This window comes from Tachyglossus aculeatus, chromosome 7, assembly GCF_015852505.1.
Source record: "Tachyglossus aculeatus isolate mTacAcu1 chromosome 7, mTacAcu1.pri, whole genome shotgun sequence".
In the NCBI taxonomy this organism is placed as follows: Eukaryota; Metazoa; Chordata; class Mammalia; order Monotremata; family Tachyglossidae; genus Tachyglossus; species Tachyglossus aculeatus.
In genome coordinates, this window is record NC_052072.1 from 6935080 (window position 1) to 6947655 (window position 12576).

Here is a 12576-nt window from a genome sequence, read left to right on the forward strand (position 1 = left end):
TCTATATGTTGTCAACTTGTACTTCCCAAGTGCTTAGTCCAGTGCTCTGCACACAGTAAGTGCTCAATAAATACGATTGATTGATTGATAGAACAGTGCTTTGCACATAGTAAGCGCTTAATAAATGCCATCATTATTATTATCATTCTTAAAACCAGAAAGTGACTTGGGGTACGGCTGGAGATTTTCCTTTTAATTCCCTCGGTGCCCTACAGCTATCAGAGACCACCCTCCCACACCAGAAACAGTCTGTCTCCCCCCCAAGATTCATTCAATCATATTTATTGAGCGCTTACTGTGTGCAGAGCACTATACTAAGCGCTTGGGAAGTCCAAGTTGGCAACATATAGAGACGGTCCCTACCCAACAGTGGGCTCACAGTCTCGAAAGATGACAAAGGATGGACGTACCTTGCTGCAAGACGTCAGCAGCCTGGGGGGCTTTGTGGTGGCGGCGTTCTCCGGGCCACCGTCGCCTTCCGAAGAGTCCTGCCGGCCGCTGTAATACAATCCAGGCTGGAAGTCTTCCGTGTCCACTAGGAAGAGGGAGAAATCCTGGCCGGCGGCGATACTCCAGACGCGGTTTTCACCGCACACCTGCAGTCCGAGACAAAACGGTTTCCGCCCCACTAAACTTTGTGAACGTGGCCATCAAAAACTGCAGATTGAGAAGATGGTTGATTATGATTACCTTCTTACCTCCTTCCCTTCCCCACAGCACCTGTACATATGTATATATGTTTGTACATATTTATTACTCTATTTATTTATTTTACTTGTACATATCTATTCTATTTATTTTATTTTGTTAGTATGTTTGGTTTTGTTCTCTGTCTTCCCCTTTTAGACTGTGAGCCCACTGTTGGGTAGGGACTGTCTCTATATGTAGCCAATTTGTACTTCCCAAGCGCTTAGTACAGTGCTCTGCACATAGTAAGCGCTCAATAAATACGATTGATCATGATGATGATGATGATTATTGTTGCCGTATTTGTTCAGGGCTCACTCTGCTTCCACCACCGGGTACGAGTTAATCAGGATGGACACAGTTCCAGTTCCACACAAGGACTCAGAGTCTAAGTAGGAGATAGAACAGGCGTAGAATCCCCACTTGGCAGTTGAGGAAAATGAGGCACAGAGAAGTTGTGACCTGCCCAAAGTCACACAGCAGATAAATGGCAGAGGCAGTATTAGAATAGAGGTCCTCTGACTCCCAGGCTTGTGTTATTTCCACTAGGTTGTGTTACTAATAATAATAATAATGGCATTTATTAAGCGCTTACTACGTGCAAAGCAGTTTCCTGTTCCAATCCACAGAACTATTCCAAATCCCCTTTCCGCAGAAAAATATCCTCCTCAGAGACCGATTAGAGAGACTCCAAACCTGCTCAGCCTAGGGGCTCCCTCTGATTCCCGAGAGAAGGAAATAGGCCCAGCTGAGGCTCAGGGCTCTAACTTGGAATGGCAGCCCGGACTACGGGGAAGCTAGCTCTCTTCCTCCCTTCAAGGCCCTGCTGAGAGCTCACCTCCTCCAGGAGGCCTTCCCAGACTGAGCCCCTTCTTTTCTCTCCCCCTCGTCCCCCTCTCCATCCCCCCGTCTTACCTCCTTCCCTTCTCCACAGCACCTGTATATATGGATATATGGTTGTACATATTTATTACTCTATTTATTTATTTATTTATTTATTTTACTTGTACATTTCTATCCTACTTATTTTATTTTGTTGGTATGTTTGGTTCTGTTCTCTGTCTCCCCCTTTTAGACTGTGAGCCCACTGTAGGGTAGGGACTGTCTCTATGTGATGCCAATTTGTACTTCCCAAGCGCTTAGTACAGTGCTCTGCACATAGTAAGCGCTCAATAAATATGATTGATTGATTGATTGATTGATTGAATCCGGGGCTGGCAGTCTGGAAATCCGGGCCAACGCTTCCACACCATCCAAAGTGCCACCTCACTGGGCTAAACCCAACTCAAATCCTCTATCAGCCTCCTCGCCCACCTCCCAGCCTCCAACCTCTCCCCTCCCCAACTCATACTTTTAAAAAAAATGGTATTTGTTAAGCTCTGTTTTTTTTTATGGTTTTTGTTAAGCGCTTACTATGTGCAAAGGAAGGAATCCGGGGCTGTCAGTCTGGAAATCCGGGCCAACGCTTCCTCACCATCCAAACTGCCACCTCACTGGGCCGAACCCAACTCAACTCCTCTATCAGCTTCCTCGCCCACCTCCCAGCCTCCAACCTCTCCCCTCCCCAACTCATATTTTTTTTTAAAAATGGTATTTGTTAAGCTCTATTTTTTTTGATGGTTTTTGTTAAGCGCTTACTATCTGCAAAACACTGTTCTAAGAGCTGGGGAGGATACGAGGTGATCAGGTTGTCCCATGTGAGGCTCACAGCCTTTGTCCCCGTTTAACAGATGAGGTAACTGAGGCACAGAGAAGTTAAGTGACTTGCCCAAAGTCACAGAGCCAACAATTGGCGGAGCAGGGATTTGAACCCGTGACCTCTGACTCCCAAGCCCGGGCTCTTTCCACTGAGCCCCGCTGCTTCTCCTGCTATGTGCCAGGCTGGGGCAGAAACAAGCTAATCAACTTGGACCCAATCCCTGTCCCACATGGGGCTTAAAGTCTTAATCCCCATTTTCCAGATGAAGTAACTGAGGCATAGAGACGTGAAATGACTTACCCAAGGTCACACAGCAGACAAGTGGCAGAACCGGAATTAGAACCCAGGTCCTTCTGATGCCCAGGCCCATGCTCTAGCCACTAGGCCACCCTGCTTCCGTCTGCTGCCTGGATCGTTTTGGTAAGACATTGTTTTACACGTCTCCCCTTTCCTCAAAAAAAACTTCAGTGGTTGCCTATACATCTTCACACCAAGGAAAATCTCCTGACTTTAAGGCAATCTTCTAGACTGTGAGCCCGTTGTTGGGTAGGGACTGTCTCTATATGTTGCCAACTTGTACTTCCCAAGCGCTTAGTACAGTGCTCTGCACACAGTAAACGCTCAGTAAATACGATTGAATGAATGAATAATAATTTTGGCATCTGTTAAATTCTTACTATGTGCCAAGCACTGTTCTAAGCGCGAGGGGGGGATATTCTATTTACTATTCTATTTATTTTGTTAATGATGTGCATCTAGCTTTACTTCTCTTTATTCTGATGACACCTGTCCACATGTTTTGTTTTGTTCGCTGTCTCCCCCTTCTAGACGTTGAGCCTTCTGTTGGGTAGGGACCGTCTCTATATGTTGCCAACTTCGACTTCCCAAGTGCTTAGTACAGTGCTCTGCACACAGTAAGCGCTCAATAAATACGATTGATTGAATCAATCAGCTCTCTCTTTCTTTCCTCTTCCACTACAACCGAGCTTAGGCACTTTGCTTCTCTAACATTAACCTACTCACTGGACCCTGCTCTCATCTTTTTCACTGTCAACCCCCGGCCTCTAGACTGGACGCTCGTTGTGGACAGGGAAGGGGTCTACCGACTTGTTTTTGTTGTTATTTTTCTTAATGTTGGAGGTATTTACTATGCACTTACTAGGTGCAAGGCCCTGTACTAAACGCGGGGTAGGTACAAGCTAATCAGGTTGAACGCAGTCCACGTCTGAGGTGGGGCTCGCAGTCTTCATCCCCATTCTACGGATGAAGGAACCGAGGCACTGAGAAGTGAAGTGATTTGTCCAAAGGTCACAAAAACAAATAAGTGGCGGAGCCAGGGTTAGAATCCAGGTCTGCTGACTGATCTTGAAATACCAGCAGTATTTCCAGGAAATTTTCTAGGTCACCACTGAAACCCCGCCGCCCACAAGCTTGTCTTGACAAACAAGCCGACGCTGTCTTGCTTTCTCCAACTGGGGGCTGTTGAGCTTAGAGGGGATGAGTTATTGGAGCTCTGAAAATGTTTGCACTTCTGCCTGGTAAATGGAGATTAAACAGCAAATAAAATATAGAATCTGGTGCTGCAGAGCTGTGCCTGCTATCTTAGTGGAGGGTTTTATTTTTGGCAGTGAGGTGTCAAAGTCTACATGTTTTGTTTTGTTGTCTGTCTCCCCCTTCTAGACTGTGAGCCCGCTGTTGGGTAGGGACCGTCTCTATATGTTGCCGACTTGTACTCCCCAAGCGCTTAGTACAGTGCTCTGCACACAGGAAATGTTCAATAAATACGATTGAATGAATGAATGAAGTGGGGACATCGACCCTGTACTGGCATTTGAATCCTGCCAATCAAACACCCTTTGCTGATTCGGCTTCTCAGCGTCGTCTCCGAGGGTGTCCAGCCCCCATGCCTGGGTCCGATGACCACGAATTCAGTGCCCCCCTACTTTGATCAATCAATCAATCGTATTTATTGAGCGCTTACTGTGTGCAGAGCACCGTACTAAGCGCTTGGGAAGTACAAGCTGGCAACATATAGAGACAGTCCCTACCCAACAGTGGGCTCACAGTCGAGAAGAGGAAGACAGAGAACAAAACCAAGTATACTAACAAAATAAAATAAATAGAATAGATAGGTACAAGTAAAATAAATAAATAGAGTAATAAATATGTACAAGCATATATACATATATACAGGTGCTGTGGCGAAGGGAAGGAGGTAAGATGGGGTGGATGGAGAGGGGGACGAGGGGGAGAGGAAGGAAGGGGCTGAGTGTGGGAAGGCCTCCTGGAGGAGGTGAGCTCTCAGTAGGGCCTTGAAGGGAGTAGAGAGCGAGCTTGGCGGATGGGCAGAGGGATTGGGGGCATTCCAGGCCCGGGGGAGGACGTGGGCCGGGGGTCGATGGCGGGACAGGCGAGAACGAGGTACGGTGAGGAGATTAGCGGTGGCAAAGGAGCGGAGGGTGCGGGCTGGGCTGGAGAAGGACAGAAGGGAGGTGAGGTAAGAGGGGGCGAGGTGATGGCGGGACAGCCTTGAAGCCCAGGGTGAAGAGTTTCTGCCTGATGCACAGATTGACTGGTAGCCACTGGAGATTTTTGAGGAGGATATGATCAGGGAGTGGTGGGGCGGGGGGTTGGCGGGGACTGGCCAAACTGTGCCAGCTGCCCCCGGAAGACTTGAAGCCTGGCTAGATCCGGGCCCGATTTGGAGTGAGGGTCCCTCCCTAACCAGCTCTAAGAAGACTTGACCCCTCAGTGGGCCCTTGGTGGCTGGCTTGGTCCCTAAAGCCATCTCATTACCGCAAGGAGCTCTGAACACATTCGACTCTGCCAAAGCTTTCCAATCAATCAACCAATCATTCATTCATTCATTCAATTGCATTAATTGAGCGCTTACTGTGTGCAGAGCACTGGACTAAGCGCTTGGGAAGTATAAGTTGGCAACATATAGAGATGGTCCCTACCCAACAATCAATCAATCAATCGTATTTATTGAGCGCTTACTGTGTGCAGAGCACTGTACTAAGCACTTGGGAAGTACAAGTTGGCAACATATAGAGATGGTCCCTACCCAACAGTGGGCTCACAGTCTAGAAGGCTCAACAGCGGGCTCAATCCATGGGTTTGCCCATATATTTTTTTTTTTATGGTATTGTTGAGCGTTTACTATGTGCCAGGCACTGTACTAAGTGCTGGGGTAGATACAGACAATCAGGTTGGACACAGCTCATGTCCCACATGAGGCTCACAGTCAATCCCCTTTCTGCAGATGAGGTAACTGAGGCACAGAGCAGTGCAAGATCACATGGCAGACCCGATTTTCTTGTATCCACCCGAGTGCTTAGTATAGTGCCCGGCACATGGTAAGCACTTAACAAATACCATTATTATTATTATTATTAAGTGGAAGAGCTGGGATGAGAACTCAGGTCCTTCTGATTGCCGGGCCCCTGATCAATCCATTAGGTCATGGTGTTCCCTTTTTGGCAGCAAACATATCTACCACTTCTATTGTATTCTATTCGCTCAAATTCATTCAGTCGTATTTATTGAGTGCTTACTGTGTGCAGAGCACTGTACTAAGCGCTCTCAAATGTTTAGTATAGTGCTCTGCATACAGTAAACACTTAATAAATACCAATGACTGCCTGCATCTGGGGAAACTTAATCCTGTGTTTTAGAAAATCTCTGTGAATGGTGCCAGGACTCATTTCCCATCAATGAGAAGAGAAAAAGGTCATTATGGGTAATAATAATAATAATAATGATGGCATTTATTAAGCGCTTACTATGTGCAAAGCACTGTTCTAAGCGCTGGGGAAGTTACAAGGTGATCAGGTTGTTCCACTGGGGGTTCACAGTCTTAATGCCCATTTTGCAGATGAGGTAACTGGCACAGAGAAGTGAAGTGACTTGCCCAAAGTCACACAGCTGACACTTGGTGGAGCTGGGATTTGAACCCATGACCTCTGGCTCCAAAGCCCCTGCTCTTTCCACTGAGCCACGTTGCTTCTCTAATGACCTTCGAATAATAATAATAACAATAATGATGGTATTTATTAGGCGCTTACTATGTGCAAAGCACCGTTCTAAGCACTGGGGAGGATACAAGGTGATCAGGTTGTCCCACGTGGGCCTCACAGTCTTCATCCCCATTTTCCAGATGAGGGAACTGAGGCCCAGAGAAGTGAAGTGACTTGCCCAAAGGCACACAGCTGACAATTGGTGGAGCCGGGATTTGAACCCATGACCTCTGCATCCAAAGCCCGGGCTCTTTCCACTGAGCCCCGCTGATGCATTCTGATGGGGATTTTAGAGAGGAATCCACTCCAGAGACGTGGGGGGATTACTTCCCTGGGGTTAAAGAAAAGAGGAGGGGGGAGAAGGGAGAGAAGAGGCAGAAGGGAGGGGAAAGGAAGAAGGGGAAAGGAAGGGAGATGGGGAGGGGATGGGGAGAGGGAAAAGGGAAGGGGATAGGAGGGGAGAGGGAGAGGAAGGGGGAGAGGAGGAGGAGGGGAGGCATTCAATCATCCATCAAAATACCTGTGCAAGACGAGGAACTGTGGTTGGAGATTCCGAGTGTCCCAGCTGCCCAAAGGTATTGCTTCCCCAGGAGAAAACCTGCCAGAAGTCAGGGACACACAAGCTAGGAATTAAAATCAAACGAGAGGCCGCTCTCCTTTAGCATGTGGAGAGAATGCACTATCATCACAGAAGGGGTTGGCGTTGCTAACCACAAAAGTGGGGTGACAAGGAAACCGTTATTGAAGGGCTCAGACCAGCAGGGAAATCTCCCTCCCCTGAGGAGCTCGGCATAAATATTTTCTGTCTGCTTCCCCTTCATTAGACTCTCAGCCCCTTTTGGGTAGGGAATGTGATTTTTCCTTCTGTTGTACTCTCCCAAGAGAGTAAGTACTTTTTCCCATCCTCAAACCTTATATATGCAGTTTTCACCTGTGCGTTCAGTTTTTTTTAAAAAAAATGGTTTTATTTTAAATGGTATTTGTTAAGCGCTTACTATGTGACAGACTCTGAATTAAGCACGGGGGTAGATGCAAGATAATCAGGATGGATGCAGTCCATGTCCCACATGGGGCTCACAGTCAGTCAATCAGTAAATCATATTTATTGAGCACTTGCAATGTGCAGCGCACTGCCCTAAGCGTTTGGGAGAGTACAATAGAGCAGTGTAACAGACACATTCCCCGCCCACAACAATCTTACAGTCTAGAAGGAGAGACAGACATTAATATAAATAAATTAGAGATATGTACGTAAGTGCCGTGGGGCTGGGAGACAGAGATGAACGAAGGCAGCGAGTCAGGGTGATGCGGAAGGGAGAGGGAGAAGAGGAAGGAGGGGCTCAGTCTGGGAAGAGATGTTCATTCATTCATTCATTAGGACTTTGAAGTGGGGTAGAGTAATTGCCTGTTGGATTTGAGGAGGGAGGGCGTGCCAGGCGACAGGCAGTCTTAAACCCCATTTTACAGATGAGGGGACTGAGGTACGGAGAAGTGATCCGCTCGTGGTCACTCAGCAGACCAGTGGCAGAGCCAGGATTAGATACATTGCTTAGCGCTCGGCAGGCCTTCAACAAATACTGATTGATCAGCAAAAACTCCTCACTCTGGGCTTCCAGGCTGTCCATCCATCCATCACCTCGCCCCCTCCTACCTCACCTTCCTTCTGTCCTTCTCCAGCCCAGCCCGCACCCTCCGCTCACCTCCTCACTGTACCTCGTTCTCGCCCGTCCAGCCGTTGATTTCCAGCCCACGTCCTCCCCCTGGCCCCAAATGCTCTCCCTCCACACATTCACCAAGCTAGCTCTCTTTCTCCCTTCAAAGCCCTACTGAGAGCTCACCTCCTCCAGGAGGCCTTCCCAGACTGAGCCCCCTTTTTCCTCTCCTCCTCCCCATCCCCCCGCCCTACCTCCTTCCCCTCCTCACAGCACCTGCATATATGTTTGTACATATTTATTACTCTATTTTACTTGTACATATTTACTATTCTACTTATTTTATTTTGTTAATATGTTTTGTTTTGTTGTCTGTCTCCCCATTCTAGACTGTGAGCCCGCTGTTGGGTAGGGACCGGCTCTAGATGTTGCCGACTTGTATTTCCCAAGCATTCTCTGCACACAGTAAGCGCTCAACAAATACGATGGAATGAATGAATTCCCCTGCCCTACCTCCTTCCTCTCCCCACAGCACCTGTATATATGTTTGTACAGATTTATTACTCTATTTAGTTTACTTGTACATATTTACTATTCCATTTATTTTGTTAATGATGTGCATTTAGCTTTCATTCTATTTGTTCTGACGACTTGACACCCGTCCACCTGTTTTGTTTTGTTGTCTATCTCCCCCTTCTAGACTGTGAGCCCACCGTTGGGTAGGGACCATCTCTATATGTTGCCAACTTGCACTTCCCAAGCGCTTAGTACAGGGCTCTGCACACAGTAAGCGCTCAATAAATACGATTGAATGAATGAATGGATGAATCTTTAGGAACAAATGGAGAGCGTCTTATTTTGATTTGGTGCTGCCTGAAGGCAGGAATCTGGAGCAGGGGGTTGGGAGCGGAGCTCAGCTGAGCTAGGCTCAACGTCCCAAGGAAGTCATCGGGATGCCCCGAATATTTGGGAGAAGAGCTGTGCCAAGGAAGCATGGCCGGGGCAGCACAAGATGATGGCAGCTGCACGTCTAGGGCCCGGGGTGGAGGGGAGGGGGTAGAAGCATCCCAGACTGAACCCCCTTTTTCCTCTCCTCCTCCCCATCCCCCCCGCCCGCCCTCCTTCCCCTCCCCACAGCACCTGTATATATGTACAGATTTATTACTCTATTTATTTTACTTGTCCATATTTACTATTCTATTTATTTTGTTAATGATATGCATCTACCTTTACTTCTATTTATTCTGATGACTTGACACCTGTCCACATGTTTTGTTTTGTCGTCCGCCTCCCCCTTCTAGACTGTGAGCCCGTTGTTGGGTAGGGACCGTCTCTATATGTTGCCAATTAAGCACTTAGTACAGTGCTCTGCACACAGTAAGTGCTCAATAAATACGACTGAATGAATAAATGAATGCTCAACCTCCACCCCACCACCCACCCATTCAAAGCAGGAACCAAGCATCACCCACAAGCCCAGATTTCCCCCAAAATCGAACTGTCATCTTCTGTACTGTAAGCTTGTTTTGGGCAGGGAATGTGTCTACCAACTCTGTTATACTGTCCTCTTCCAAGCGCTTAGTACAGTTCTAGACTGTGAGCCCACTGTTGGGTAGGGACCGTCTCTATATGTTGCCAACTTGTTCTTCCCAAGCGCTTAGTACAGTGCTCTGCACACAGTAAGTGCTCAAGAAATACGATTGAATGAATGAATGCTCTGCATACAGTGAGCACTCAATAAATACCACTGACTGACTGACATCTGGAGCTCCTTCCCCACAATCGAAACCCTCCTAAAATCCCACCTCCTTCAAAAAACCCTTCCTTGATGAATTCCCAACCTCCCAGCACCTCAAGTCTTCCCTAGTGCTTACAAACTTATTTATACATCCTTTCCACACTCCTTTATCCAAACGAATGTTCAATTATTTCCCACCGTGATTATTTGATTTGATTGTTGATTATCTGATTATCCAGCGCTTAGAACAGTGCTTTGCACATAGTAAGCGCTTAATAAATGCCATCATTATTATTATTTGCAAACAGTTTTGGGTCAGCTCCCTCACCACAGTGCAATCTCCTTGTGCGCAGGGAATGTGCACCTTTTTTATGGTATTTGTTAAGCATTTACTATATGCCTGGTGCGGTACTAAGCACTGGGTTAGATACAAGCTAATCAGGTTAGACATGGTCCATCTCACATGGAGCTCACAGTCTTCATTCCCATTTTCCAGATGAGGTCACTGAGGCCCAGAGAAGTGAAGTGTGTTGCCCCAAATCACACAGCCGATAAGTGGTGGAGTTGGCATCAGAAGCCAGGTCTTCTTACTCCCAAGCCCTTGCTCTTTCCACTACACTATGCTGCATCTTGGTTCTGTACTCCCTAAATTCTTAGTACAATTGAGAAGCAGCAAAGCTTAGTGGAAAGAGCCCGGGCTTTGGAGTCAGAGGTCACGGGTTCGAATCCCGGCTCCGCCACTCGTCAGCTGGGTGACTTTGGGCACGTTGCTTCACTTCTCTGGGCCTCAGTTCCCTCATCTGGAAAATGGGGGTTAAGACTGTGAGCCCCTTGTGGGACAACCTGATCACCTTGTAACCTCCCCAGTGCTTAGAACGGTGCTTTGCACATAGTAAGCGCTTAATAAATGCCATTATTATTATTATTACAATGCACCGCACCCAGTGGGCACTCAATATATAAAAAGACTTCTGTGTCATCTGTGTAGTTGGATCTGTGACCCTTGAACGTTTGATATTCACCCCACTCCCTGCCCCACAGCATTTATGCTCATATATATATATATATATATATATATATATATATATATCATTTATATTTATGTTCATATATATAAAAATCACATTATAAATTATTATAATTATAATATAATTATATTTATGTCTGTCCCTTTCCTCTACACTGTAAGTTCACTGTGGGTGGGGAATGTGTCTACCAATTCTTGTATTCTACTCTCCCAAGTGCTTAGTACAGTGCTCTGCACAGATAATAATAATAATAATGTTGGTATTTGTTAAGCACTTACTATGTGCAAATCACTGTTCTAAGCGCTGGGGTAGATACAAGGTAATCAGGTTGTCCCACGAGGGGCTCACAGTCTTCATCCCCATTTTACAGATGAGGGAACTGAGGCCCAGAGAAGTGAAGTGACTTGCCCAAAGTCACACAGCTGACAAGTGGTGGGGTTGGGATTTGAACCCACGGCCTCTGACTCCAAAGCCCGGGCTCTTTCCACTGAGCCACGCAGCTTCCCAGACAGCCCATAAAAACCACCAATTCATTTATTCAGTCATTCAATCGTATTTATTGAGCGCTTACTGTGTGCAGAGCACTGTACTAAGAGCTTGGGAAGTCCAAGCTGGCAACATATAGAGATGGTCCCTACCCAACAGTGGGCTCACGGTTTAAAACCAATTGAATGCTACTTCCAGCCCTAGGACTGGTTAAGGAAAACATTCCCTGAATCATTTCCTCAGTCACTCAGTCAATTGTATATATTGAGCGCTTACTGTCTGCAGAGCGCTGTACTGAGCGCTTAAGGGAGTGCTCTATAATGATAAACGGACACATTCCCTGCCCACAACAAGCTTACAGTCCAGAGGGGGAGGCAGACATTGACTTCTAGGTTCTCAGATCAAAATGATCCTCACCAGGAAACTGAAGGGAATGAGCATAACCCTACAAGAGACAGGTTTTTTAACCTCTGTACTTGATCTAATATTGCTCTTATTTTCCCCTGAAAAGCAACGAGGATCCCAGATGGATCAGCTGGGATGTATATATGTATGTATATATGTGTATATATATATATATATATATATATATGTATATATGCTTGTACATATTTTTATACTCTATTTATTTATTTATTTAATTTATTTGTACATATCTATTCTATTTATTTTATTTTGTTAGTATGTTTGGTTTTGTTCTCTGTCTCCCCCCTTTTAGACTGTGAGCCCACTGTTGGGTAGGGACTGTCTCTATATGTTGCCAATTTGTACTTCCCAAGCGCTTAGTACAGTGCTCTGCACATAGTAAGCGCTCAATAAATACGATTGATGATGATGATGACGATGATCAGCTATCCACCGTTCGCTCGTACCTGGGATTTGGCTGTGAGGGCCAGGGAATGGTGGTCTCCGGCGGCCAGGTGGATGACTTCTTTCCCGTCTAGGCATTTTACACACAGGGGCTGAAGCCTGGAAAACAACAGGAGGGGAAAACCAGATGGGGATGAAAAACATGAGAGGGCTAAGACTGTAAGCTCATTATGGGCAGGAAATGTGTCTGCTAATTCTGCTGTACTGTCCTCTCCCAAGTGCTTAGTACTACGCTCTGCACGTTGTAAGGGCTCAATAAAGGGGAGCTGTGTGGCCTAGTGGAAAAAAAAAAAAATAATAATAATAATAATAGTATTTGTTAAGTGCCAGGCACTGCACTAAGTGCTGGGGTGGATACAAGCAAATTGGGTTGGACACAGTACTTGCCCCATGTGGG

At 46.5% G+C, this 12576-nt stretch overlaps 1 protein-coding gene across 1 annotated transcript in view; it reads right to left on the reverse strand.

Annotated features, from left to right (window-relative positions):
* The window catches only part of ALS2 (alsin Rho guanine nucleotide exchange factor ALS2), a 148344-nt gene that overhangs the window by 80896 nt on the left and 54872 nt on the right, over positions 1-12576 (reverse strand). The window contains exons 7-9 of the mRNA XM_038748910.1: positions 12182-12278; positions 6926-7003; positions 411-596 (exon numbers count right to left, since the gene is read on the reverse strand). Of these exons, the coding sequence (XP_038604838.1) occupies positions 411-596; positions 6926-7003; positions 12182-12278 (361 nt within the window). The remainder of the gene's footprint in view (positions 1-410; positions 597-6925; positions 7004-12181; positions 12279-12576) is intronic.